Source organism: Sinohyriopsis cumingii, chromosome 1 (genome assembly GCF_028554795.1).
Source record: "Sinohyriopsis cumingii isolate HCF-2022 chromosome 1, ASM2855479v2, whole genome shotgun sequence".
Classification (NCBI taxonomy): domain Eukaryota; kingdom Metazoa; phylum Mollusca; class Bivalvia; order Unionida; family Unionidae; genus Sinohyriopsis; species Sinohyriopsis cumingii.
In genome coordinates, this window is record NC_142961.1 from 151,340,935 (window position 1) to 151,366,112 (window position 25,178).

At 36.7% G+C, this 25,178-nt stretch overlaps 1 protein-coding gene across 1 annotated transcript in view; it reads right to left on the reverse strand.

Annotated features, from left to right (window-relative positions):
* The window catches only part of LOC149808164 (uncharacterized), a 60,370-nt gene that overhangs the window by 9,283 nt on the left and 25,909 nt on the right, over positions 1 to 25,178 (reverse strand). The window contains exon 2 of the mRNA XM_089974022.1: positions 1,323 to 1,472. Within this exon, the coding sequence (XP_089830148.1) occupies positions 1,323 to 1,472 (150 nt within the window). The remainder of the gene's footprint in view (positions 1 to 1,322; positions 1,473 to 25,178) is intronic.

Sequence of the window (25,178 nt, forward strand, 5' to 3'; positions counted from 1 at the left end):
CGTAGCCGACTCGGACTGGTCAGGGAGGGTATCAAACCAGAGAACCTTGCATTATGAAACTGACACGCTAGCGAATGAATTCCCTTCCTGCTATAATGAAATTTCAATACTAGACAAATGACATTGATGTGGCACTAAATATGGATGAATATATAAAAAGCATTGACACCCTTAAACATGCATTTTCAAGACTAATGCAATTAAGAGCATTGGAAGAAAGTTCTAGAGAAAGTATCCGACTAGCATAGACTTATTGGCAAGAGCAGCTGGCTATGAAGCAAATGTCGCCAAATTAACGATTTCGGACCCACTTGGGTATCTTGTTAATATTACATCATCAACCGGTCAGAACTCCTCTTTGGGTCGTCTGAAGAGGTAATTAATTCGGTTCTATCTCTATAAACCTCTGACCTTGATGATGAATTAAATTCTCCATGACTGCTGTTTCAGCATTAGGACAAACTATTTATTGCGGGGGAGGGGGAAGGGCTAAAGAGTCTTTCAAGGATTTTCAAAGGCTAGTTTTCCAAAAATATTTTTAGCTAAGAGGAAAGACAAAAAAGGGAACTTGGATATTGCCCAGTATAGCTCAGAGATGGATGATTCTAATGAGTGAGCCTAGCCCCTGAGGTCGCCCTATGGTTCTTGGCACCTGGGAGAAACGTTTTTGGGTGGCTCCTCTACTTGATGCAGAGACCAATTTTTATGTGTTGCCAGCTTCCCAAATCTACCACCTACTCGTCACTCCTAAATTTAAGTTTTGTGAAAAATTGCCCCAGTTACACTAAAGTGAACGTGAAGCACTATGAAAATTACAGCTAAGGAAAAATAATCACAAAAATTCCCGACAACGCCCCGTTCGTCTGGCGCTCGGGAACAAATGCCCTAACCAACCCATAACCCCATCCCCCTCATAACCCCATCCCCCTCGCTCCGTCACTGGCTTAGCCACAGTCGGCCGATGACTTTATAATATTCGCTGAAAAAAGACGTCAATAATTCTTCCCAAGATTTTCAATGACTAATTTTCCATAACATTTTCAGGCAAGATGAAAGAGAAATCACGAAAACATGGGTCTTTCCCGGTATAATTCATACATGAATGTTAAGAATGAGTGAGCCTTTATATATATATATATATATATATATATATATATATATATATATATATATATATATATATATATATATATATATATATATATAAAGAAACTTTTCTGTGATCGTATTGGTCGAATGGGAAAATCTCATATTGGTATTCAACTCATATCGAGGGAGGCTGATGATAATGGTAAATGAATTATGAATGGTCTTATCGTTACCTGAGAGCAGGCTGCTGACACACATGGTGGCGATAAAACATCTGTAGTACATGCCCAAGGCAATGTACATATAGATTGGCAGTGTCACCAGGGGTACGGCGATAAAGATGATTGCAAGAGATTCCATTGCTCGTACAGCATGTAGCCAGTCTGGAAAAGGATAGAAAAGTTTTATGCAAAACTGAGCATTTTGTGAAACATTATCTCGTATAAGAAACGCGCATTTGTAACAATTTTAATTAACGTTCCCATAAAGTCTGACCCTTACTGACGCAGCTTTCATCTCTGTCTTCGCAGTCAAAGTCATACTTATGTTTAGTTTTGCATACACAAGCTAGATAAAAATTGACAAGAACAAGTCCTTTTTATGCAATGAATACATATACAAAATATACAAATGAGTGGGCGGAATCAAGAGATTGGTTTCAGCTTTGTCAATAAAACGATTTTAAAAAGTTGGGGAGATCCCTGTTTCCGGTTGGTGACAATATTAGTTTAAGATTTTATACCCCATATATATTCTAACCCACGGGAGTAGGTTTTGGGGTGGTTTTTTTTTTGAAGATAACTTCAGTACGTTCTTGATATCAAATTTATCAACTGTTTCTAAATCCATCCTCGGCTTTTTAACATAGTGTTGGCTTGTTTTTAACGGTACTAAAGCACTTTGCAGACTATATGATGCCGATGAAATGAAAGAGAAGCACCCTTCCAAGGACACATTGAAGTAGCTGACAATAGCTGACCTGGATGGGTATTGAAGTAGTTGACAATAGCTGACCTGGATGGGTATCAAACCTGCAACCCTTGGATTACAAGTCCGAAGCTCTGCCAAATGGACTACCGCGCTTTTGGGCATAAACGTTTTCCTAAGTAACTACATGAAATATGAACCAACTTATTTGGGAGAAAACCTAGGAATGTGATAACTATGGTAATAGAAAGCACAATGTAACGTGAGTGGTAACAGTACAGCTGTGATGACGTCGCACACTACACGTCTTGGCACCCTTCATGATCACAAGATAACGACAGCTTAATTAAAAAAATAGTTCAGCATTATTAGTGCTGTAAATGTAAAACTGTCATATATATATATATATATATATATATATATATATATATATATATATATATATATATGGGTAAATTCAGACCCACAAAGGGACTGGACTTATTATTTTTGCCGATTGTTCTCCAATCTGAAGATGATAAGTGGGTATATTTCATTTGTGATGTTAATATTATGGCAATACCATAATATATCAATCAAGCGTCTTGAGGAAGCGTCAAATTTATCCCCTTGATGTAGACCACAGTACACGCAATACACCAGTTTTTATTTTCAATGTTAAGTTCTTCATTTCAATAGATATGAAAGCTAAGAAAGTTAATAATATGGTTTCATATTTTTTGTCAAGCTTCTTTTTGTCTATGCAATCCATTCTGACCATTTCGTTTTCAACGTTTTATATTTGTTTCCATTGTTTGGTTACAAACAAGATTAACAGGAGCATTAATTCCAAAAGCAAAAGTGAAAAACTACCCTTTCTTTGCACCATACATGCAAAGGCTGCATCTGATATTGTTTCGTCAGTTGTTTACTTGGCTGATATTCGGTGCTCGTCATCTATTGTTATCTATTGTACCTATCGGCAATCAAGTTTTGTTAAACATGATGACATAGCTATATTTTCTAATAAAGCCCATTGTTGCAGAACTTTATATTAATTAAACTGTATCCAACGTACAAGAACACATATAAGTTTGTATGTATTTATTTGTATAATCTTTGCCTACAAGCACAATACATGAGTAACATAATGACCATGTGAGATTTGTAATTCTGCATTTAAACTTTGGCATTGTGGAGTTTAAAGCCATTTTTCAGCACACGATAGGCATACCTTAAAACTGTATTTAAGAATAAAGTTCACTGAAAACAGGTTGCCGTGTTTCTCAGGTAATTTCAAGACCTTTTACAAGTGTTTATCCCTTTTTACACAAATTATCGAAACCATCTTTTCCCTACTTAGATTAAAGGTCTCATGTATTCATTTCAAAATGAATAAGATGTTAATATACCAGGTATCAAAGATTTTTGCAGAGAGACAAAATTATACAAACAGCATAAGAGATAATCTTCGGGTTGTTTGATGTTAAAAATCTTTGAAATATCTTTATCGTCTGTGAGAGAGCAATATTGCTAGGATACTGAAACATGAATCTAAGCCTAACGGAGCAATATAAAAAAAAAGTTGCTGCCATTGCTGATTACCAATTCAGCTTTCACTGTATGAAAAATCCCAAAATATTTTTATGTTAGCAGCAAATATGAAATTTCCGTAATTTGAGTGGGAAATCAACATGTGTGGCCAGGCTGCTACTTAACTGACTGTTTGTAATAAATAAATTTCTGATCCATGGATTGTGTCCATGTCATGTAGCAGCAGAGAGGGTGAACAGACCATAGAATTCCGACAAAACAAATAAAACAAACAAATAAATCATCTCGTAGAAAGGTCCAGATTTTACAAATGAACTTTCCTTGAGATGTTTATTTCTGCAATGACCGATTGTACTAATAAAACCTCAGTTCGAAATAGTAGCTGAAAAAATAAAGTACTCTACGTGTTTATTTATTTCTTGTTTATTTTTTTGACGACCAACGTTGGTAGGTACCCTCTCTGCTGCTATTAATTTACCACCATACCAAGTTTGATGAATATTTTTCAACGCGTTCTCGCTGTCGTTTTTCCTCATCTGAATCATCTTCATCTGAATCTTCGGAATTTGTTCTATGTTTCAAGTAATATTCAAGTTCTGATGGTGGTTTTTCTATTTTTGGATTTATGTTCTTTCTTTTTCTGTAATAGTTCATCAAACTTCGATATCGATCTCCACCGCAATTTTTGCAAATCTGATATAATCCTCTAACGCCGTTGTTACATCCAACACAACCTCGTGGACCAGCATGAAGGTTTTTCTTTATAAGATAATTATGTTTCTTGCAATATTCTCCACGGCACCTTTTGTTGCATTTATCTGTTGTTCCTTGACGCAGCCACGCACAGTTGTTCATTATATTAATGATATCTGTTTAATTAAATTTAATTTTATCATCACCCCTGTTACCCAAATATTTTATCAATACCCACACGATATCTTGTTCTTGGATCATGTAAATTTATTGTTATAAATCCATGCGGGGTAGCTTGCGCTCGTGAGAAGAAATTTTTGAATTTAATTATATCCATGTCACCACCACACCAGGTTTGATGAATATTTCGCAACGTGTGTGTGTCTACGCCATTAAACACAACTAAAATGTTGCAGTTGTCTCTGATCACTTTTGGTATTTGTGTATATCGTTGAGTAACATAGATCACGTCTGTATTTTTGTGTCTACCTCGGGAAAATATTCTGGCTGGATTTGATTGTTTATCTAGCATCACATCGTCGTATACAACTAAATTATTAATAAATCCGTCTATGGAATCTACGGATGGTGCTTCATCAATATCGGTTATAAACTCTATAACATCATTATCTTCATCCAGTAATCGCGCGTTTTCATTGAAATCTTTAAGTACATCATAACATCGTTGATCATCAACGGATGGTGCTACTAAATACAACTTATCCCATTTCAACCATCTCATTATCAGATTAAGTAATAATTGCGTCTTACCCGATCCAGATGGTCCTATGATAATCATTCTGATGGAGTTCGGTAGCGCAGGATGATGCTTAACTGGCTCTCGTTGCCGAGTTGCTGAGAAATCAATTATATCCATATATATTATAACATGAATTTATATTGTTTACGCTGTAAAGTTAAAACTCCAACTATTGATTTAGCTACAGTTATAACAAAAAATAAAAAAATAGCGTACGGTGGAAAATGTTCTATATGCGGTAGAAAGAAATTTTCGTTTTTACCTAATAAGCGCGGTGGTGATATTGCTAATTTGATGTCAAAGTTTCCAGGTGCTCCATGGGCTAAATATAGTGGAGAAAAACATCTACCAGGATATAATTATTGCGGTCCTGGTACCAGACTTGATATCAGGCTCGATGATCAAGATCAACCAAAACCAGGCGAGGAACCAATAAACGCTATTGATCGAGCTTGTCATGCTCATGATGTAGCTTATAAAAGTAAAAATCTACAAGATAGGCATATTGCAGATGTAAAATTAATTCATTCATTAAATTCTATAAAAAATAAAAATATTAGAGAATCATTAGCTAATTGGTTAGTAAGATCCTCGATGAAAGGTAAATTAGCGATTGGGGCTGGTAATTAATAATGGAATCAATTTATTATTCGCCGAGAGGATACTGGAGAGGCAAAGCAGCAATTGGTAAACTCGCTGATGCAGCGGCGGTTAAACATTCTACTGCTAAAACGTGGTTATCTAAACAAGCAATATGGCAAATTTATCTACCACGTCCTAAACAAATTCAGTACTCGTATTTCGATGTCAGTGTTCCTAATGAAGTTCATCAAGCTGATATTCTGTTTTTACCGCATGATACTGTGCGTGGAAAAACGTACAAGTACGCGCTAACCGTAGTTGATGTTGCAAGTAGATATAAAGAAGCAGAGCCGCTATCGGCGAAAACATCATCTGAAGTAGCCGATGCGTTTGAACGAATTTATCAACGAGGACTCGGACCACAAGGTGGTCTACGATGGCCGCAGCTACTACAGGTTGATCCTGGTAAGGAATTTCTTGGTCCAGTATCATCGTTGATGAAACAACATAATACCAAAATACGACGAGGTCATACTGCAATTCATCGTGATCAAGCAATTGTTGAGCGATTTAATCGAACACTTGCTGAACGGTTATTTGGATATCAATACGCGAGGGAATTTATTCAGGATAAAAGATCTCGCGAATGGGTTGCAAGATTACCAATCGTGATAGCTGCATTAAATAATGAGATCACACGAACAACCAACATGAAACCCATTAGCGCGGTCACAAAAAAAAAAATATACCAACACAACGAAAAGATGCTGGAAAACAAAAAATATTAGGTGATGTCACAGTCAGATATTTATATGAGCCTGGTGAACTTGAAGGTGATAGCGACTGATCCTATTTGGAGTGTTACCACACACAAAATATCTACCGTGACAAGATCCACTGGAAGAAATGTAGGCGTTTCCAGACCTGCAATCTACAGATTAGATTCGGCCGCTCCTCAACGTGGATTTACACGTGAACAACTACAAATAATTCCCGCGGATACACAACTACCACCGCGATCACTCCGGTGATTTCGATCACTTAACTAGCACTAGTGCCAGCACCCAAGGCGCTGGCGCCTCTACGTCGATTACACTCAAGACAGGTTAACATGGTATTTTCTCGTGTATGACCGCGACTATTATCTTTTCTATCTACGGTAAATTGTCTTGAATCATTACTCGAATATCGCCATAACATTATACAATTACAACTGGTGCAATGATTGTTCTGCTGCTGTTTTAACTTAATAATAAATTCAACATCAAGATCAAAGTCACGTTTATTTTTTTTGTCAGATTGTTTGTATCCGATTAATTTTTTTCTTATTATATCATCATCGATGATGTTAAATTTATCAACGATTTCAGGAATTATGATTCTACGTAATTGAGATATATTTCTGACCCTCGATACCGCCAAATAAACTAAATTTGACCACTCGATGCGATCGTCTACAATCCAGACTCGTGTATCAGAAATAGTTAATCCCTGTGACGAGTGGATCGTCATGGCGTATCCCAACACCCATGGAGATTTGTCAGCGCGTAATGCATCTTCGACCACACTGATATCAACGGCGACAATATCATTTAATACGAGATTCTGTTTCCTTGACTCTGTCAAGGGTCCTGGAATATCAACATTAATATTCTGTTTTCGTGTATCTGATGGTCTATAACATAACGGAACGGGTAGTTCTGAATATTGTTCTTTATGCAGCTGAAATAACTGTTGTTGTAAAGCGTCTCTGATTATTTTTCTACTTGCTACGATCAAATCGGTGGGTCTCCATGAGTTCAAAAAATCACTCATTGATGTCTCTGAGATCACTCCACGTATTATTTCACACTGAATTTTGTTTGATTGTAATCTGATTAATTTTTTAAACTCCTTCAAATTTGCATCAAGAGCTCTATGATCACCATCTATTTCTTCGTAATAATCAACGAAATTTTTTAACCAATCATGTGGAGATGGTCAAACAAAAGGCGGAGGTTGACCATGATCGCCACACATTATTATGGCGGTATTTTTCGTCAACAACCAATCAAGAAACGTTTTTAATGTATCCAATGAGACCGTGCATATCTCGTCCCAAATAATTATTTTAGGTATATATTTTTCTCCCATCCGTTCAGGAGTCCATGTATCTCCGCGCCACCGAAAGAAACTATGATACGTACACGATTGTACTTGCCGCTGTTTCATCTCACGTGCGAGTCTATGTGTGGGTGTCAGCACGATAATATCTGAATTTCTAAAAACATTAATCGTTCGAGTTGTTTTGCCGCATCCACCAGGTCCATTGAGATATACTGTCTTATATCTGGTTATTGGATCACTCAACGATGGTGCCTTCGACATTTCTGATATTTTATTACCCTCACGATAAAAATCTCTCACTGGAACATCTGCTGATTCTACATAATTGTGTAATAGTTCCTTTTTTATTCTCCACGAACCCCATCGTTCATCATTACTTGTAAATTTCATAACAGATTCTAAATATTTACTTGAAATATAAAACGAGTCCGTTGCGACTCTGACTGCGGTCTCAGGAAATCTATTAATCATCGATAATAAATTTATAGAAACATAAGCCAACATGGAAGATCTTAGATGAGTATATTGCGGGGATACGTCATTTATGTAACTAACTATCGTACCTAATTTTGTTCCGTCGGATAAATAAACACTCTCTCGATTTACAAATGTATTTTTCGCCGTTGTATCAGCGATTATAAAATCGTACTCGGCATCATCTAAAATTAATCGTGCGTGATGTCTTTTATAATCATATGCACCACCTTGAGTAAATTTACCTATAATTTTTCTACCGAGATCTTTTGCGGTTTTGAGTTTATTAGGAATATCATCTTTAAACTCGCTGATAACTTCAGAATCTGACATGGGCAACCAAACTTTGGTCTGTGCATGATATGATATAATTGCCTCACTGACCACCAACGATGTCAGTATCGCACAATCTAGCATATATCGCAACAAAACTATAGGTGCCCAACGTTTTTCACAAAAATGTCTGCCAAACCAAACATAACAAATCTTGTGAAGATTTTCGTTAAACTCGAACGACTCAATACAGGCGAATCCAGTCAGATCAAAATCAGGTAATGGTCCATTAATTGCCACTCGCGTCATCTCGTTTGTAGGGTGACCAAATCTTTCAAAGTACACAGAACAATCTCCGTATCCCAGAAAACTTCCTGGATAACATGCAACCATATCAACCGAAATAACATCATTGTAATTGTATTTGGTATTCCATAATCCGCCATGTCCATATTCGACGCAACTTGCGCGTACGTCCTCGAGTAAATCAAATCGTGTTGGTTTCCATGAATTTCGTTCTCTGGCGAAATGAGCCGCAACAGATGGAACGGTAAAACAATTAGTTAGTAATTTGTCAGTATTTTCCGCGTGCTTGCACTGTAAAAACGTCGCAAGATTTTTCATCTCGTCATGGAGGGATTCTGTGCGATATATTTCACCGTTCGGTTTGACAAACTGATCAAATTCACCCTCCTCATTACTTTTAAATAACCATACCGATACAGGATCGGTTTTACTTATTTCGTTGATAAAATCAAACATACTATCTGCCCCAGAATTATCTGGGGAGTAAAATCTAACAGTTCGATCACGTGGAAATATTGTTACCGCGTTAGTCCATGCGTGCGCGTTATGATCGATAATATTTATTGGAGCTCCCTTCGATTTATATTTCGACTGGTACAGTACTTCTCCCGTTATTGTCGCCACAGTTATTGGAAATTTTAATATTTTTCCTAACCCAGCAACATCGTTTATTGTAGCACCGGTATCCTTAACTGAATCAGCCCACGAGTTTATTTTTTCACGCCTTAAATCAGTTAATCCATTTCCACGCATCGCGTTTGTAAAGTGTTCTATTACTCGTTCAGCCACACAATTTAACCTTGAAAATTTCATCGGCGCTAGTTTATCAACGTTGGGTTTTTTATTTATCTCATAGATTCCATAAATAACCGCTGTTACAGGATACGCTCGTTCATAATACGGTTTATCAATACCTGTCAGTAGACCCGGTCTGGAATTTTTACTTAATATGATAGTTTTATTATTACCAAGGACAGGATCATATTTGTCACGGATAATCCAACTATCTGTTTCTGTTAATACAATAAATTTTACTCTGAAGAAATATTTTTGATTGCCCTCGTATTCAGCGATGTAGTTAATGATACTTGCCGCTCGCTTGTCGTTCATTGTGGCGTCCGTGACAGTGTTGCGTATAATCTTGAACGTTGACCATGTGTGAGATGCACCATCCGTGTAAAATTCTTTCTTGGGGTCGTGAATTTTCGAGATCAAACTTTTATTTTTCGGATCAACCAGATCTCGTACTGGCAAGACAGAAGATAATCTGTCAAGGTTGAATTTATACTTAACAGGCCTAGTTTGGGATAATCTCTCAAACTCGTTCATATAATTAAAACAAATATTTAAATAAAGAAAATTATATATATATATATATACAATGTCCCAATGCAGATGGTTGATGATCGGCTCAGTAAATCGATGCAACAAATCCTGTAGAAAGGAATTTTGTTGGATGCACTCACAAAACATACGACGAGGAAGTCTAGGACCAATACCATGTCTACGGTGTGGTATTGGAGTGCGAGGAAAGACAGAATTATGTGGGAAGTGCGGCGGGAAACGGTTCAGAGAGCTTAAAAGATATTATGACAAAAAAAATAATAGCGGTGAAAACGCTATAAAATCCGTGAGGGATTATATATCAAGATTTCAGACAAACAATGATTTAAACATATAATATTATTATAATGGAGCAAAATATATTTGTCCCACATCCTGTCATAACAAACTATGAATCAAATATTAATGGTATCATCAGACACTGCAAGTTGAAGAGACCAGTTGGCGTTGTTTCTAATACTGGCTATCTAAGGTTCACATGCGAGGGGGGGAAGAAACATTATTTGTGTCATAGATTTACATACGAGTGTCACAAGGGTTTGATCAATGACGATCTTGTTATTGATCATATTGACGGGGATACTCAAAACAATAATTTATCCAACCTTCGTGTTGTCACATACAGCGAGAATAATACACGTGGAAATACAGGAAGATATAAGACAATCGGAAAGAGGGCGGTAATTTCCACAAACATAGAAACCGGCAAAGAAATTATGTTTCAGTCTATGAACGCGGCTGCGACATATTTTGATATTAACTCGCGTGTGGTAAAATACGTCGCAGATAATATAACCAGATCTACTTTCTCGAAAAAATATAAACAGAAAATTATCTTTAAGTATCAATAACTATCATCACCACATTATTAACTATCATCACCACATTGAATTAATTTTTTTAATTTATGTCACAGTAGGTCCTCCATACACTACTGAATTTTTGATTATATAAGGGGAGATTACTTTGTAATATATAGTTTTCTTCGTAGATGGTTGGTTTTTTATGATCGTAATTAGTCAGTTTAACTAATTACATCGTAACTAATTACATCGTAACTAATTACTCGTAGAAGTATTATTTATGTTTTTTAAATATTTCCCCATCATACAACACATGATAATGTTATTGATCCGTAGGAAGCTGTGTGTGAAACAGAAACCGTTGCTCATTGTAATCGACCTGCAGTTGTGTGTTCACTGAACTTACATTCTGGAAAGTTCTTTGACTGGTGCATTAATGCCACTGTTATTATTGATTCTCAGTCTACTTAGGAAAACCGCTACAAATACAGAAACTGTTGTTTATTGATTCTCAGTCTACTTAGGAAAACCGCCACAAATACATAAACTATTATTATTCAGAAACTGTTATTATTCAGAAACCGCTACAAATACAGAAACTGTTATAAATACAGAAACTGTTATTATTCAGAAACCGCTACAAATACAGAAACTGTTATTATTCAGAAACTGTTATTATTCAGAAACCGCTACAAATACAGAAACTGTTATAAATACAGAAACTGTTATTATTCAGAAACCGCTGTTTACTGTAAATATTGGTTCCTTAGCTATATATTAACTTCCGAAACATATGTTCGTAACAATGTTTGATAGCTCGATCAGTATGGTATTGGACTGTGACGCTCGCGGTCCAGGATCGAATCCCCATGGCTGACAATTTGTCGGTGGTGTACGCATAATTGCGATTTTTATAATAGTGGGGGGAACCGCAAGAACCCACCCGCTCAGCAAATTCCCAACCACAATATTGACTTGTGGTTGATACCTATTTTTCGTATCACCCACTGGATTAATTATTATGGGTGGGTTTTTGCTGAGCGTACCTTAATTAAGTTATATGTTTGTGCTGTCCCAGAAACATCCCGACGAACTCGAAGGGGTTCTGGGATATTTTTTTTTTTATTTTAAAGATTTATATATTATATAATGAACCATGAAAATATCAATGATGTAATTGTCGCTATTAAAAAATTAAAAAAAGATGGAATTAATATATCTGATGAACTTAATCCTGAAAAAATAGTTTCTGACTTTGAGATTTTACAAGAACGTAATTCCATGGGTACACACACACACTATCATCTGAATACAGGCTCATGAAACGGATTCAATCGGCAATGTTTCAGTCGCTAGCTACCGTAGAAGATGATCATGTGAAGGAGTTCGTTCCTCTTTCTACCGCCGTAGAAAGAATTAAATCGTTATTATCCCACGAGTATGAGGCAAAGAAAACGATTAGTACTCGCATAAGACTATTAAGAAAAATAATGTTAGATCGTGAAACGATCCAAGGTAACCTCGTTACTGGTGAAACGATCCAAGGTAACCTCGTTACTGGTGAAACGATCCAAGGTAACCTCGTTACTGGTGATAATGAAAATGAAAGTTTTGGTAACTGGGGTCCATGTCAACGCTGACCACGTGTATTGGTAGTCAAAATCAAGAAAGTTCTAACCTTGTCAAATTTGTTCCTAATAAATTTTATTTATTATAAATTTTATTTATTATAAATTTTATTTATTAATAATATTATTTTTACTGAGGATTTTTTTTTTTTTACTAAAATCAAGAAAAATGCACGAATTACTTGATTTCTGACGGGGTAGTTGGTAGTCAAAATCAGGAAAATTGAGCAATTTCGTTGTATTTTAGTAAAAAAAAATAAAAATCTCAGTAAAAATAATATTATTAATAAATAAAATTAATTTATAATAAATAAAATTTGTTAGGAACAATTTGACAAGGTTAGAACTTTCTTATTTCTGACGGGGTAGTTGGTAGTCAAAATCAAGTAGTTCGTGCATTTTTATGTTTCTGAGGGGGTAGTTGGTAGTCAAAATCAAGTAGTTCGTGCATTTTTATGTTTCTGAGGGGGTAGTTGGTAGTCAAAATCAAGTAATTTGTACAATTTCAGTAAAAATCAGGAAAATTAATAAATATTATTTTTTTTTGTGATAGAAATTTTAATTTTACTTTCATCGACTAGCTTTTTTAGTTGCCTAGGCCGATTAATTTGTACCAAACACAAATTTGTGCCAGTAATAATAAAATATTTTTTTAAGTTGATCGAATTTGAGTCTGATCTCTGTTACAAATGTTCTTCTAACTGTTAAGAAATCCTCGCGTGTAAAAACCCTCCATTACATGAAGATCTACGACAAAAGTCCTTAGACAGAAATCCTTACGACGGAAGTCTTACGACTTTACATACAGATTTATTACAAGCTCTTCTTCACGTATGTCAATTAAGCGATTAAGGTGGTTTGTGAGTTTAAAATTGATTCGTGTTAACATATTATTGTGACACCGCAGATACACAGGATTAGTTGGTTCTTGCACGATTAAATTTCCAGGGGGAACTTGTGGTGTGAACGTGTACAGGATGTATCCTTGTTGAGCTTGATTTGATCTTCCGAGATCTATTTGATAGCTGCCATCGATTACGTCACAAACCAGATTGACCGCGACCGTCGGTGTTATATTAACGATCCGCGGAGATACGTGTCTTCCGCCGCCGTGTGGATCATTATCATGTCTAAGAACAGTTGGAGGTGGAATTAATTTTCTCCATGCATCGAGTAGTTTAGGAAAAAACTCATCAATGACATCATTGATAGATTTTCTTAACTCGGTTACACTATACCCGGGAAATTTATAATTTGGTACATCGGCTTCTGTTAATTTATATTTTTCTAACCATATTTTTGCATCAAGAGTTTTAGGTGATTCTAAAAGACTAAGCATCGCCTGAACTATTCGGTTATTAAAATATTCCATATCTGATATAAGCTGATTTAATATTTCCACACGCGTGATGATTTTTTCACGCGATGACGCTGATATGTCAAAAATATGTTCGTTAAAATATTGATTTAGTTGATCTAGTTGTTTTTTACACTCTTGATTGATTTCCTGAAAATATTCAATAATATCTTCTCGATAAAAACCCTTAAAATGTCCTGTTTCCCCCGGATTTTTAAAAAACCATGCCTCAATTCCACCGAAGAAGGCAAAATTGTGAAGCATTGATTTATTTTTTATAATACGTAGTCTTTCCCCGTATGATGGATTAATTTCATGATATGATTGTCTATCCGTGACATAATCAGACTTTTTCGGTTCTGGTGGTATCGGTGTTATCGGTGGTGATATTTCAGGCCAACCTAGTACGGATCTTATCGTGGACTGATAAATATCAACGGCATAATCAGGCGAGTTTATTTCAATCGTCGAGGACAACGTCGGCTCATGAACATTAATTGATATTTTTGATTCTTTTCCCGTTATTGATTTTATTCTACGCGCAAATTCCTCACTGATCTCTTCAATCTCGTAACTGCCAGTTGGTATTCCAACAACAACCCAGTCAGGTGTTCCATCGGGTTTGTTGTTGTTAGTAAATACGAGCGAATTATTTGCTGGTGTACCATTAAATGATTTTGATCTGATATTTGGCCAGCTGTAATATACTCGTAATTGCGCTAGTGCTATTTCTTTTACTGGAATTGCAGTAGGAAAATTAACACTAAATTCAGGATTAATTGAACTTACCGAGATCATCGTTATCTTTGGCGGAGTTGTGTTGGTCACGATCTGCTGGAGTAATTCTGTCATTATTGATACTTGTATCTTTAATACCTTCGTCGTATATTTTGGTCATCATTGAAAATTCGAAATCAGATATAATTCCATCACTGAGACTCGCTGATAACAACGAGGATAATTTCGAGTATGCTACCGTCGCTGTATGTAATTTTATTTTGTAATCGGATAATTTTTCGTTCGTACAAGTACATATTTTTTTTGTGATGATACCAAGCACACCTGCAATAGTTGTTGCTGCTGAAATACAAATAGTTACAGCTACTGGTGCCATCGTTGTCAACGCTGATAATATTACACCGGTTCCAGCAACAACAGCGGATACTGAATAAACAATCACATCAACGATAACCAATCGTCGTCGATATTTTTTTACTTTTACTGTATATTGATCGACTTGATCTTTTAGCGCCGCCTGCCATTCACGCGCTTGATTGTATCTGTATTGTGCACCGTCCATATATATTTTTATGCAGTAACCAATTGAGGTGTTTCAGCTACAAATTCCAAACACCACCAGAAGGATGTTGCGGTTAATTTCTTATCATCTGCTTCCAGAATAAATATTTCTTCGGTTCCGCTATTTAATACAACAGATACAACCACGGAAAACCTGTCTGTGGAATGACGCCATGGAAACGTTGTAAATATTTCAAATTTTGCAGCACTAAACACAGACAGCCTGTACACGCCAGTGACTGTTGCGGTATATTTGATAGTATTATTTTGCTGCGACCATGTTGCAAATCCCGATGATACCGTGCATACGATGTTTGTAATATGCCCGGGAGTTATTGCAGCTGGAATTTTAATCAAATTGGTTTTACTGACAATCTCAGGAATTCCCGCTACGACGTCTTGCTGTGTTTGTTTGATCGTGTCTAGGTTATTTTTGATATCAACGAGTTTCATGTCAATGGCGCGTGGAGTACCGAAGAATTTATCTATGGTATCATCGGTTTTTTGAAAATGTCTTCGAAATCTTCCAAAAGCTCCTGCGTGAACGTCATACTCAGCCCGTAACGTGGATAATTTACCGTCTACGGTGCCATAGTTGACATCGACGTATTTTTTTGTTGCTGCGTCTTCGTCAGATGTTGGATCTTTTAAAACTACTATTTTGTTCCCGTTCATGCTAAGTTCACCCATCATTGTGTCACCGGTGTTTCTCACGCGATTAGCAACACTTTTTGCAATTTCATCTCTAATGGTTTTAAGTGACATACTTGAATCTCTGATTTTGCCGCTATCAGTAAACACGGGAGTATTATCTGTAACTGCACCGAGTACTCGCCGGACTATATCATTCCATTTGATATTGCTGGTTTTTAGTTTACCATATCGATCCTGAAAAATAACAACTTCATCTGGGTCAACTCCAGCCAGGTTCATAATATCAGCGAGGTCATCTTTAGTCGCATACTTTGACAGATCAACGTCGGATTTTATTTTCTTACTAGTAGAAGATCTTCCGTAAATATCAACCATTATAATAAGATCCGTTGTTTAAAATGCTTTACGCGCAACATATCGGTTGCTTGTATAATCGTGCACGACTTTATGTGGCGGCCTGGATGATTTTGATATAGCATCGAGTACATTAATTACTTCACGGCCGCATATTGGCGGATCTGTCATTGTTTGTGTGGGTAGCGTTGAATACCAAACTTTGTAACCAGAGGTTGTTGCGTGAAGTGGTGCGACATACTTGATAAATTCAACAGGTGGAGCTAACCCGTACGAATCAAAATAAACAATTCCACGCGGGTCAACCGCGTATGATACCCAATGAGTACCGGGTCCGGAACGTTTGTCAAGATTAATAATACCTGTTTCTAGTTTGTTTGGTTGTTTCGGTAATTGATCTCGCATAAAAACACCTCTAAAGGCGGATATTTTTAATTTTTTAGCAGCATCAAGTAAATCAAAATTTGATGATGGAACGTCTAACGAAATGATCCTGGAAGCCTTAGGCCTCTCCCCCAACGAGATCCCGGTAATCTTAGACCGCGTCCCTTTTTTTTGTATCCCCGCCCTGTTGCTTTCTTTAGTGCCATTCCAGCGGCTGTTCCAACAGCACCTAACGCGGCCGCTTTTGCTACGGCTGGAGCAGCCGCAGCTATTAATGCCGGAATGGCCGCAAGTAGTGGAAATATACCACCTGTTTTAACCATGTCTTTGATGGCGCTCGGGGAGAGATGGAATTGAACTCCAGTTTTTGATTCTAGGGCTTTTTTGAAATGTTTAATCTGATTATTTGTCAGCGATAATTTGTTTGGACCACCACTAATATGATCTCGTTTTAGTGATATTTTAGTTCCGCATTTGTTGGCGGTTTTTGATTGAAGCTTTTTTACCTGACCCGGGGTCAGAGTAACATTAACATGACTATACGACATTTTTATATAAAATATATTTTTCTAAATAACACGATTAAAGATTTTCCACCGGTGCATCAACGATCCTCATTCGACCACTGCCACCTTCAAGTAACATGGCCTTGTCGCTAAGTATGACCGCGATCGCTCTGTAGAAGCCGGGAACAATTGGTGGACCGGGTATATCAGGAGGAGGGTTAGTAACATGAGCTCGAAAGTGTATATCAACAACAGATTGTTTGGATAAATCAAGATGTTCTAGTGAAAAGTAATAAATCGGATATAGACCTGTAAAATCTAGTTGTGATATTTGCAAACCGGTATCTATATTTTGATCACGTCCCATGAATGACATTAAACGATGATATGCGCGCGCTACATGATTTTGAACAAAATTTAGCTGTATATCCTCGGCTGGTTCTTGATGTCCATTTATCCGTAAGGAAACTTCATTAACTCCAAGGTTGTCAAATATCATATGTGAACGTTCTTGATTATTCGTCCGAGCATTATCTTGTAGTGCAATAAAAATATGTCGTGGTGCAGAAACACCCTGTTGTGATGCTATATGCCATGTAAATAAACCATTACTATTGCTTTGAGCAGCATCTGTGGTTACTGTTAACCATGATAGCAATGATTTACCGCCTTGATCCATAAAAGATAGTAATTTTTGTTCCTCAGTAATAGATGGAGTCATTACTGGCATCCACAATGAAAGTTTTGATATATTTACTTTACCCTCGGCAACACCAGCACCTCGCCAGATTGCATCATTATCATCACCTTTTCTTACGAGCACAATTGTGTGTTTAGCTCCAAAGATGACTTTTCTAACATTTCTGCAAAATCCAAAGATGTGAGATAATGGAATTGCACACGAAAAATTTCTATTATCTCCCGACAGAGCTGATCGGCGTGTTGCAAATCCTAGGTTGTAAGTCGCATTAACGGTTCCTATAATATCAAAATCAGCACCTGGTCTGTCTGCGTGCTCAAAATCAACTGGTTGTGGATTAACTGCAGTATTTTGTGGTGTTCGTATTTTAGTATACTGAACATGATCAGCGTTGTTGGTAATATCCTTAGCAAACATCATTGTTGGACCAGCCGATCTTGTAAAGTCGTCAGAATATCTGGCTAGACCAATTATTGTTGTAGCAACGTCGACATCATTCTGAACTGATTCAATATTTTTTCCATCAATCATGTATGTGGCGCCACTAAATAATGCCATGATCCCGTTGTTGACAAAACCAACACGCAAATTAGCAGCATATGGCGTATTAGCTACAACATTCGTTACAAGTCTACCTTCTACTTCAATAAACGCCTCAGCGGGCAAGAAATATCTACTTGTATCATGAACCTGTAATTCGATTCTCCCCCGCTGATTTGGTAGTCTTGCGTCATAAGAATAAAATTGATAATCACGTACTGACTCGTACTTAAGGACAGGTGCCTCCATATCAAATGCTGGGTCTGATTCGCGCCTGAACATTTTTATTATAGTTACCATTTTTCCAAATGATGATCATCGTCGACGAAGACCACTTCCTGCTATTAAATTTGCTGTTATATTTTTTTCTGCTTCTTCAGATATCGCCGCTAGTTTTTGATTTGCAGCCTGATTTATTATTTTACTAACATCTGCGGGCATCACCTCAGTACTTGCCAGTTTCACCGGTGGTTGTTGTTTTCGTCGCAATAATCGTGCTAGTCTTTCCTTGATCGCCGAGAACGCCTTACCAGCAACATTGACAATTGCACCAGGAGCTTTATCACGAACAATATCAATAGCCTTCATCGATAATTGTTTTGCAACAGGTGCTACTTTTGGAGCTATCCTCGTGAATAATCCCCGAATGACATCACCAAGTCCATTTCCGTAAATAACACTATAGATTGGTAATCGTGAGTTTACCGCTCTAACCTGTGTGGGTTTACGATGATTATCATGCACAATCATCTTATTTTATTTACCATTTATCTAACAACTAGTCATCAACGAGCTCATCAATAAGTTCTCGGTAAACGCCAATATCCATGATACCACCTTGAAATAGTCGCCGACAAATATCAGCTGCTTCATTGGTTATTTCTGGTGAATTATTTCCAGCTCGTTTTCCTCCTATGAGGACTTCTAACCGTGACACGTCATTGATGATATTATCAGGACATAAACCACGTCCTGTTTTAGGTTCATCTTGAGGTGGTGGTTGCATTACCGGAGTAAGTACTTCAGTGGTGGCCGGGGGTGAGTCACCTTCTCGAAATCCATGTGGTGAACCTGTCGGTGTAAATGTCATTTTCGGTGCAGGAATTTTCTTCGAGGAGGGTGATTTAAGTGACTCTTTAGCCTTTTTAATTTCCGACATCAACCTTTGCTGTGGCGAAGAAGATTGCTGTTGTTCTATTTGTTGCAGAGGTGGAGGAAGCTGATACTGGGAGGACTCTCCTTGTTTTGGTTGTTCCCATCTCTCTCTATAAAGTCTTTTTACTTCTTCTTTAAGTCTTTCGTATTCTAGACCTCTAGCTTGTTTTTTGTTGTAATATACGCGATATATCCATTTAATGAAATTATCATCATTTGTTTTTTCATGACGGGGTTTTAAAATACTAGATTTATTAGATATATTATCTAATATCATCTCAGGTAATCTCTCTCTTTCAGTTTTTCTAATTTCCTCAACAACTCCTTCGTTAAATTTTGCAATTAATTCTACGTTTTCTCCTGCTGGTTTGGATTTAGATGCAAGTTTTTTTCTCACATCGGCGACTTCGGTACGAAGTTCTTCAATGCCTTCAAGTATTTCCTCATCAACAGGTGGAGGTTGAGCTGCGGCTATGTCAGTTGGAAGGTCTCGTAAAATCTTCTTTGCCTGTTTAGTTCTTCTTGCTATTTTTTCAGCCTGCGCCGCAGTTTGTTTTGATACCGGAAGAAGATCTTCTTTGATGACAGTTGTAACTTGTTCAGTAGCCGCAGTGACGGGCTTAAACAGTTTTTTAGTGTCTTCTTCAAACTCAACTTTTGATTCTTGCTGCGCTTGCAGATTTTTTCTAAATGAGTCTCTGACAGGAAGAAATTTTTTAATTGTTTCTAATCGTTCTCGTGCTGTTCTTGCAGTATGAGATTCTGGATGTACCATTTTATTATAACATAATAATTTAATTAATATCAGCAGAAGAGGAGCAGCAGAGAGGGTACCTACCAACGTTGGTCGTCAAAAAAATAAACAAGAAATAAATAAACACGTAGAGTACTTTATTTTTTCAGATACTATTTCGAACTGAGGTTTTATTAGTACAATCGGTCATTGCAGAAATAAACATCTCAAGGAAAAGTTCATTTGTAAAATCTGGACCTTTCTACGAGATGATTTATTTTGTTTGTTTTATTTGTTTTGTCGGAATTCTATGGTCTGTTCACCCTCTCTGCTGCTCATGTAGATCCAGGGATCGTGTCCGTGGCATGAGGATTAATTAGTAGCTAGAGTTTCCACAAAGTAACTGACCATAATTGGTTTCCCACTTCTAAAACTCGGATACACCTCTAAAATACTTAACATCTGATAGATGCAATGAAGTTTATTGAATTTCAAGAAATAATCATTCCAAATATTAACATTTCATCTTAAGAACTAGATACATGTTCATATCACATGGATTTCCCACCACTGTGCCTTAACTCTGACGCACACAGACTGTGAAGGATGGATGGACGAACAAGGGAAACATTATATGTCTTTACCACTTCTGTGTTGGGTCATAAATGTACGCGAACTAATTGGATACACGACTGATTATGTCGCAATCAAGGCTTATGACAGCTCCAACCTTCATTAACTCATGGTCACAATTCTATGTTGCTGCTTTAAAACAGCTTGTATAACATCGAAATGACAACTGTTTTTTTATAACTTAATTTTACTGCCCACTAAAAAAATAAATGCGCCGGAAATTTTAGTTTAGGACACTTATCTTAGCGCATTTTAAAAATACCATTTACGATTGAAATCGAAGGTACTGTTCAAGGTAGGGACCTATTTATGAACATAACCAAATAGTAACATACGATGTAATGTCTAGTGTTAAAGCGCTGTTACTCAAGCACTAATTCATAAACTAGATATTACAATTAATGCGGCATTTTAAAAACTTTTCAGCGACATTTAATCACTTTTCACATATTCATACATATAATAGTTGATAAATACCAATTTATAAAAATTTATCAAACGGGTGTCACGTGAGATTGTTATCTAAATTACACCTGCATTAGTCGTGTCATATGCGTGGCTTACACAACTGAAGTGGTAATTAAAGCGTGGGCAGGATTACGCAAGACAGATCGCACGCATGAACTAACACCAAAACAAGTCGTATGCTTATTTATAGCGTGGGCAGGATTACGCAAGATAGGTCGCACACATGAACTGACAACAAAAAAAAAACAAAAAAAACAAGTCATTTGTATTCTTTTTCACAACCTGTGTTTGCTTAATCTTACCGTTAAATTTTCTGGAGACGGTCTTAAATTTTCATGGAATAGAAATAGTCATTAAAATAAATATAAATGTGTATTAAAACTGTAATTCAATGTTTATTAGAACTGTCCCTAAATGTGATTTAACCCTGTCCCTAAATGTGTATTAAAATTGTCATTAAATGTGTATTAAAACTGTCATTCGATGTGTATTAGAACTGTCCCTGAATGTGATTTAAACCTGTCCCTAAATGTGAATTAAACCTGTCATTAAATATGTATTAAAACTGTCCCTAAATATGTATTCAAACTGTCCCTAAATGTGTATTCAAACTGTCCATAAATGTGTATTGAAACTGTCCCTAAATGTGTATTAGAACTGTCCCTAAATGTGTATTAAAACTGTCCCTAAATGTGTATTCAAACTGCCCCTAAATGTGTATTCAAACAGCCCCTAAATGCGTATTCAAACTGTCCCTAAATGTGCATTAAAACTGTCCCTAAATGTGTATTCAAACTGTCCCTAAATGTGTATTAAAACTGCCACTAAATGCGTAATAAAACTGTCCCATAATGTGTATTAAAACTGTCTCTAAATGTGTACTCGAACTGTCCATAAATGTGTATTAAAACTGTCCCTAAATGTGTATTAGAACTGTACCTAAATGTGTATTAAAACTGTCCCTAAATGTGTATTAGAACTGTACCTAAATGTGTATTAAAACAGCCCCTAAATGCGCATTCAAACTGTCCCTAAATGTGCATTAAAACTGTCCCTAAATGTGTATTCAAACTGTCCCTAAATGTGTATTAAAACTGCCCCTAAATGCGTATTAAAACTGTCCCATAATGTGTATTAAAACTGTCTCTAAATGTGTACTCGAACTGTCCATAAATGTGTATTAAAACTGTCCCTAAATGTGTATTAGAACTGTACCTAAATGTGTATTAAAACTGTCCCTAAATGTGTATTAAAACTGTCCCTAAATGTACCTAAATGTGTATTAAAACTGTCCCTAAATGTGTATTAAAACTGTCCCTAAATGTGTATTAGAACTGTACCTAAATGTATTCAAACTGTCCCTAAATGTGTATTAGAACTGTCCGTAAATGTGTATTCAAACTGTCCATAAATGTGTCTTCAACCTGTCCATAAATGTGTATTAAAACTGTCCCTAAAAGTATGGGTTTTGCCGTTGATTTCAACTCAGACTTCAGAAACCATATACAGTAGAATGCCCTGACCACTCATAGTATCATATCAAAATTACATCACTGAAAGCATGACTATAGTGGTCAAAATTACAACAGCAAGGAAAGCACATAAACGCTAAACAGAAAATTTGAGAATGCTCAATAAGAAATTCACTTATTTAACCTACTTATTCGTTGCTGAAATAAAAGAAAAAAAACGCAAAGAAAAAAGATTTTCGACATCTTATTGTCTGACTAAAATACCACAGCGACAAAACAACAAAACCCTGATATGACCATATAATTTATTAAATGTAAGACATTCACTAAGATAATTCGACAGATAAATAAACAAATAGTAGTAACTGAGACTGCTGAAAACTAAATCTGTGTCATGTTTATAAGTCTAGTGTCTCCTAGTTAACCTCTATCTTAAGCAGTTGTTTTCGATAGCCAGGAACACCGAATAATAGAATAGCTTCTGGCTCAATGCACCAGATGAACCGAAGAGTTCAAGTTTATCCAAATGTAAACAAAAGAAACCAAGAAAAAGTTAAACATTATTTCCGAGATTAGACACAATTTAAATATTTACAAGAAGCGATTCTTGGCAACAAATAAATTCAGCTTCAATTGTTGTTGTTGTTGTTATAGGGTTTAACGCCATTTTTCAGCGCAAGGTAGGCTATACATGGCGGCCAGTATCAATGGTGGAGGAAGAACCCCGGAAAACCCCGGAAAGAACCACCGACCTACGAGAAGCTACTGACAAGCTTTCTCACATATCCACATTGGCGGAACCCGAGACTAGAACCCACGCAAACAGAGGTGAGATGGCAGTGATCTGTGACGGATAGCGCTTTAGACCACTCGGCCACTCGGGGCCCCTCGGCTTCAGTAGAAATGCGCTTAAGTGGGATTATCAAATTGATAAATGCTTACTTAACTTTTATTTACTGAAATGAATAATGTTACTTACCTAAATGAATAATGTTAATACATTGTACTGTTTTATGCCATATGAGGTAGAACTCGTAAATGCTTCTTAGGCAACAGGCAATGTCATCTTTAGAGTTGCCCTAATTGGATGAAACAGATGAAAGACTTTGGTGATGTAAAAGATGTGTGTCTGTCTGTGTGTGTGTGTGTGTGTGTGTGTGTGTGTGTGTGTGTGAATTGGATTTTCAACGTAGCTGTAACAAACTTTAAGTTAGATCGCTACGATGTCGGCAGTGTGGTAGTTTCTGGTTATGTCTAGCACTGGGTCATCATAACGCAGACACATAGCATCATGTCCCACCCAGTCACATCATCCTGACACCAGGCCGACTGGTCCTAACACTAGCCTCTTAATGCTGAGCGCCATGCGAGGCAGCTGCAAGTACCATTTTTATGTCACCAAAGACATTCACTGTGTTAAAGGTCAAAAGGATAAAATTGTATAGTTACACCGTCACTCTTCAAGCAAATTTTCAGCAACGCTAACAATATTCATTATATTTAATGCCTATCCATTCCTCCATCATTAATGTAACATATCATTGTGATTTAAAGTTGCTGCTAGAAATTATGATACCATCCAGATCCTTGAGCATTAATAACACATTGTTTGTATAATGGTTTTGAGACGGCTCTCGCTCTTTCATATGACCTTGAAGCCATTGTCTATATACGTTGGATGCGTTTAGCTCCATTGTAACTTTTGACTTATCTTCTATACTTAATATTTCTCCGTTTTCTTGATCAAAATAATCCCGTATGAACAGGCAGATGTTCCACAAAACATTTCTTCTTCTCCAGTTTCGTAAATTGGCTCCTGGCAAATTTCTTAACTTAAGGCTATGGTGTGACTTTTTCAGCTATTATTGTTTACTATTTAAAGATATGGATATATTTGTGAACTAGGTGTTTCGGGCTTGTGTTGTTCTTGAAATTGATGTCAGGCATGTACACCTTCCATAGTTACTCTGCAGTATGTTGATAGTGAAATACCAATAGTCGGCTAGGAAGAAGAGCTAGCCTTCCATAGCAGTAAACACATGGGTTTGGGGCAAGTAGAATAACTCAAAAACGGCTTGGATGACAACTGTTTTCAATTGCATCAGCCTGTTTAGTACACGCTGTTTTGCGTCTAGGAAAAGGGATCGTGTTTGCACTGTGAGCATCAAAAATGACCTTCGGACATGAAAATTGAAGATATAAATTTGGGATTGGGGTGCATAAACTTTGCTTTGAACTGCCATTGACTTCTTTGGTCAAGTGGATAATATTTTTATGCTTTGTTTTAATATAGGTATACAAAAATATGGACCTTTTTGACCTCATTTGTGTATTTGATTTTTTATGAATTGTTATACTAGTCCCTGATTGCGGCATTAAATTTGCACATAAAAACTGGCCCCTGC